The sequence below is a fragment of the Leptopilina boulardi genome, unplaced genomic scaffold, assembly GCF_019393585.1.
Source record: "Leptopilina boulardi isolate dan_hultmark-lab unplaced genomic scaffold, ZJU_Lbou_2.1 LbouV2_291, whole genome shotgun sequence".
Lineage (NCBI taxonomy): Eukaryota > Metazoa > Arthropoda > Insecta > Hymenoptera > Figitidae > Leptopilina > Leptopilina boulardi.
This window is the reverse complement of record NW_026137853.1, coordinates 27,911-34,228: the sequence shown is the minus strand read 5'-3', so window position 1 is coordinate 34,228 and position 6,318 is coordinate 27,911. Positions and strand designations below refer to the sequence as shown.

Below are 6,318 nucleotides of genomic sequence, written 5' to 3'. Positions count from 1 at the left end.
AATTTTTTAACATTATAAACAGTTCAAGGGTGAACAACTTATATCTTTAAATTTCTTCTGTATATATTAAACTAAAAATTATTATTTTTTTAAAATGAAATAATCATTGAACCAAAATATACTGGAGTAGATTTTGTAAATTGTTTAATGTTTGCATTATTTTTTCTGTAATTTATTATTTATTTGAGATTTTTTATATTAATTTTATGCAATTAATTAATTTTAATTTAATTAACATTAAAAAGAAATAAAATTTCAACTTTTATTATTAATGAAAAGAAATTAATTTTTAATTTATATAAATTTATAAATACCCTTTCTATTAATATTGTTTAATAAATGTGTTTTTAAATAGTGTTAAGAAATACAATGTTAATTTCCATAATTTATTCTTTCTTTATTAAAAATAATTATTTATCGCAAATATAGTAGTAAATGAAAGAATAATATTTTCTTCTAATTATTTTGTAGACTTTTGTCCCCCAGAAACTTTGATTCTTTATTCAAAATTTTTATTTAATAAAAAATTTCTTAACCAATATTTCCTATTTTTTTGCAACCTTTTTTTGAATTGCTTTCATTTTTTTGTGTTTTTGAACATTTTGTAGCACATTTCTCAGTAGTTGATTTAGAATTTTGCTTTTGACTTCTCTGCAAAAAAATATTAAATTTAATTATATATTGTTATTTATTTTAGTGTATATTATAATTATTAAATTTAAAAATTAAATTTTTATTTTTATTATTAATATATTTACAAAAAATGTTATATTTCTTGATTTCTTACCCCGCGACATAATATTCTTTTGGGTTGATTTTTATTTGCATAAAATATTTTTGACCACGCTTCTTGTTCTTTCCACCAAATTCGCTGATATTCATTGGTCAGCAATTGTTCAATACATTGGTCACAATTTCTAAATTTATGTTTTTAAATAAGTAAATAAAAATAAATGTAAATAAATGATAAATAACTGTAAAATAAAGAAATGACAATTATCAAGCAAAAAGTTAAAAAAAAAATTCACTTACTTCTCGTAAGATGGTACAAATATTTTTGCTTTTGTATAATCCGATGATATAATGTGATCTGGAGTTTTTAATGGGGTAGCTGGTGTCCATGTTGCCGCAAGTTTCTTTTTATTATTGTTAGTCCACATTTGTTAATTATTAATTTTCCACAAAAAAATCAGGTTATAAATTCATATGCATTACTTTATTTCCAAGATTTTTGTCATTTGATTGTCATTTTTTTTCAACAAAACTTTTTTGTTTAAATTTTTTTCTACAAATAAAAACATATACAATTTCTTCTAATAAAACAAACTTTCTGATTTTCTCAATATATTAAATTTATTTAATTTTTCCTTTTTTAATTTATTAATTTAAAATTAAAAAAATAGTCCGTTTCTAAACGGGAAAAATAGTCACTTCTTTATTATTTTTTTCTCAATCATTTTTATTTTAATTAGAAAAAAAAAATTTTTTACGTTTCAAAATTTAATATTTAAACTAAAATGAACAAAATGAATTTAAAAACAAACAATTAAATATATTATATTTTTAATTGTATCAAGTTTTGTTAATCTATAATAAAAAAAAAGTGAGAAAAAAATAGTAAACAAGTGGCTATTTTTTTCTTTCTGTCTTCCTTACGAAGGATGAAGGCCCTAACATAACCTCAAAACTAAAAAATGGTTTTTAACGCAAACAAAACTGTAATAAAAATTAATATCAACAAATTTTAAAAGATCTATAGTTATACACTTTTGAAATTAATTTTTATTCATGTTTTGTTTGCGTTAAAAATCATTTTTCAGTTTTGAGGTTATGTTTAGAAGCCTCTATCAAGAAAAAACGAAATCAAAGTTATTAACAGAAGGTAATAATTTTCAAATGGAAAGCCGTATTCGATATTGTATAGCAATATATATATATATATATATATATATATATCGTTCGACAATAAGTGTTGTAAGAATTAAAATCCGTATATACGAATTTGTTAAAAATTACAATGTATATAACGTTAATCGATCACGGAAACAATGCGGTCTTACTTTTTAAACGCGCGTCTATATATAATACAATTTCAAATCTTTCGCAGAGTCTTTTATAATTAACTCTAATAAGCAATTAAACTCTCTCATCCGCGCTGCTGAGAGATCGGATCTTTGATTTGTCTGCCGCGCTGATCTCAATTATTTAACTTGTGACCAACGTTTGAACCAATCACTGCACCATCTCGTTACAGCTTCGTATATTATATACACTGAAATCATTAAAAGATACGATGTGCAATCTTTTACTCTCTCAGAGTATATAGAAGCGGTGTACGACGCAACATCACGTAAAAGAAAACACGATATTGAAAGAAATACACACGACTATTCAGGACAAACGTGGCCTGAATTTACCTTTACTTTTTTTTTTCTTTTCTTTTTAATTATAAATCTTCATATCTTCATATTTTTGTCTCAACATAGGTGTAACGATATAAACTATGTTCTCGAAAAAGAGGAAAACAGTAATAATGCACGCATGACACGTAAATACTCGCGAGCGCAAGCTTCGCAAAATTTTTTTTCTTAAAAATAAAAAAAAAAAATCTTTCTACAAATTTCTGAATTTGAATTCCATCAAATATGAAAAAAATAACTATTGAGTCTCTAGCATAAGTCATATATAATAATAATAATATATTATAATTTTGTTATAAACAAATTGTGAGATTTAAAAAAATATATATATTAACGTCATTCAATTTTACGTGAAAAATTACTACGAGAACATGTGTGACTAGATTTTTTTTATACCTAAGTTGTATAAATACTAAAACTATTATAATGCATCTGTACCCGCGAAATCAATCAAAGACAAGTTTGCTTATATTGCAATGAGTAATACAAAAAAAAAAGTTAGAAAAAAATATAGTGCCATGAAATTTGAACAGTAAACCAGAAGATTTCACGTCAATTGCATTGTACAACGACGACGAAGAAATTGCATTTTGTAATAGACTAGGTCGTATTTCGTTAGCAGATCATATTGCAAAAGAGATGTTGGATATATCGTTCTATATGATAGCCGTAATAGTTTGAGGGTAAAACTTTCTAACTCCGCGTATATATATAAAATATATATATATATATATATATATATATAAAATGCACCCGCGCGAAAGATTATTACTGAAACGCTACTGCAAGCGCGGGTAGCATCATTGTTTTGACAGAAACTATATAATATATAATCTATTTTCTAATCTTCCTGACTAACCCGATGACATGATCAGATTTATATATATATATATATATATATATATATATATATATTTCCGAATTCCGCGACCTAGTTTTGCGAAAACCGTGATTTAATTTCGCGAATTCCACAACCTAGTTTTGCAAATTCGTGATCTAATTACGCAAATTCCGCGATATAGTTTCGCGAATTCCGCGACCTAGTATTGCAAAATCCGTGATCTAATTACATAAATTGCGTGATCCAATTTCACGAATTCCGCGATTTAATTTTGCGGATACTGTGAACTAATTTCGAAAATTCCGCGATCTAATTTCACGAATTTTATGACTTAGTTCAGCGAATTCGTGATTTAATTACACAAAGTCCGCGATCTAGTTTCGCAAATATCGTGACATACGTTCGCGAATTCCGCGATCTAATTTTGCAAATATTGTCAACTAATTTCACGAATTCCGCGACCTAGTTCCGCGAATCTGTAATCTAATTACGCAAATTCCGCGATCTAATTTTGCGGATATTGTAAACTAATTTCGCTAATTCCGCGATCTACTTTCGCCCAAACCGTGATCTAATTTCGAAAATTCCGCGATCTAGTTTAGCGAATATATTGACCTTAGTTCGTGAATTCGGCGATCTATTATTGCGAATATTGTGAACTTATTTTGCTAATTTCGCGATCAAGTTTTTCGAATATCTTGACCTAATATCATGAATTGCGTGATCTGTTTTCGCGAATTCCGCGATATATTTTCACGAATTCGTCATCTAATTTTGCGAATTCCGCGACATGTTTTCGCCAAAACCGTCATCTATGTGAATCCCGCGACAATTTGAATTCACTTTTAAAAATACGTTTGCATTTTAATTAATTAATACTGAATATGAAAATTTAAAAAGGAAATTTATTTTTAAAAAAAGATAAAGAAATTTCGAAGCATCCCTTTAAGTGATAAAGATGTTTCATATGAATAGGAAATAAAGTTAACTTACGCATATGAAAAATATCTCACATCCTGCAAGAAATCTAAATATATATCAATTTTATATAAATTGTGTTATTCGCATGATTGAAACTTGTGTAAAATTATGAGGCATTTATTAAGGGAAATGAATGAGTATATATGCACGCTTAGAAGATTTATATGGGGTATTTATTTTAAATCAGATCTGACCGATTGCTTCAATCTGTCTAAAGAAAACTGGTTTTTCACTATAAAAGAAAAATATCAATGCAATGAAATATATGCAGATAAATATTATCAAAGTTATTTTACTCATGCACTTAAATTCTTTTTTTTGTATATATATATATAGAAAATGTATAAAGTTCTAATTGTTCTGAATCGGTGGTATTTCCGCAATCCACAAGAACGATTGGCTACGCGTTACGAGAAGATATACATAGATACAAGGCACGCATTAAAACCGGTATTATTCTCTTCAGTTATGTCTCCATTAGATGCGAGTAAAAGTAGAGAGAACTTTACTTATAGATTATACGTTAATTATCACTATCCAGGAGCGCAAATTCTATTTTTAATCGATTTATAAAGAGCCATGCAGTGACTAACCTTTTCGAAAGTAATTACTGTTTTCGCCCTTTTTTTCATACAAACATCATTTTTTAAAAATATATTATATAGTTACATATTCAAGAGTATACTCTATAATTAAAATAGACAAGAAATTAGTCACTCGAAATTATTGATTGGCGTATTAAGCGATACAAATTTTTTTCAATATTGATTTTAAAAAATTTTTAGAAAATTTATTTTAAAGTTGAATAAATAAAAAAAAAATTTCTATGAATAAGATAATTAGAAAAATAATTTAATCATTCTATAATTTATTAGTTACTATTCATTATTTACTTGTTACTGATTATTCTATGATGCATATATATTTATTTAATTCCTTGTGATTATTTAAGATTACTTGTTATAATTTGATAAACACTTCATTATATTACTAATATATATATAGTAAATTTTAATAACAAATTGGCTTATTATCACTTGAATGGATTTGCTAATTACATGGCGTTTAATTCAATTTTTATCAAGTTATTCTGATTTAGAAAGTATTATATGGAAATAGGTTTCATTTTAAAATGAATTTAACTAATTTACACAACAACACACACACCAATGTATGACAATCGAAAACCTTGATGGCAAAATTCAGATCAAAAAGCAAATTAAATTATTTTTGACAATATATTTAAATGAGTGGCAATCGATTTTGGTTGTGTGCCTTATTCAAAAATTAAACCATAATCTTGCGATGATGTCATTTTATATATTATAGCCTTCGATGACGGATTATATAGACTTTCGGTTCATTGTTGTCTCGTTAAAAGATTATAATATACTTTCATTTGTAGGTGGTCCAAAAAGGAATCGATCAATTTCAAAAAAAAAAATTTTTTTTGACCTACTTTAGAACTATATTGGACCTAGTTTGAACCTACAAAGGACCAATGTTGGACCTACTTTAGGCTTACTTTAGACCTATTTTAAAAGTATATTTAAACCTACAATGGGCCAATATTGAACCAACATTAAACCTACTTTGGACTTAGATCAAACCTAAATGGCACCTATGTTGGACCTACTTTAGGTTTATTTTAGACCTATTTTGGACCTACAATGGGCGAACATTAAACCTATTTTAAAACTTTTTCAAACCTACATGGGACCTACTTTAAGCATATTTTCGTATCGGGGTGTCAATTTTTTTCTACACTTTTAGGTGTATTTTGTGCAAGAAAATGCAATAAAATAGTCTGCCTAAGAAAAATTGAATTATTTTGAAAATTTTTTTTTGACGAAAATCGCTGTAATGGTCATAAAAATGGTGTTCCTCTACTCGGATCCGGCTGTCAATTTTTTTCTACACTTTTAGGTGTATTTTGTGCAAGAAAATGCAATAAAATAGTCTGCCTAAGAAAAATTCAATTATTTTGAAAATTTTTTTTTGACGAAAATCCCTTTAATGGTCATAAAAATGGTGTTCCTCTACTCGGATCGGGCTGTCAATTTTTTTCTACACTAT

General features: G+C 26.5%; 1 protein-coding gene across 1 annotated transcript; it reads right to left on the bottom strand.

Moving 5' to 3' along the window:
• Positions 1-372: 372 nt before the first annotated feature.
• LOC127282190 (uncharacterized) lies at positions 373-1,281 on the bottom strand. The gene is made up of 3 exons (XM_051306308.1): positions 1,033-1,281; positions 788-917; positions 373-651 (listed from the first exon to the last, which is right to left on the bottom strand). The coding sequence occupies exons 1-3, from the start codon at positions 1,158-1,160 to the stop codon at positions 532-534; spliced, it is 378 nt and encodes a 125-aa protein (XP_051162265.1). The 5' UTR covers positions 1,161-1,281; the 3' UTR covers positions 373-531.
• Positions 1,282-6,318: the final 5,037 nt, after the last annotated feature.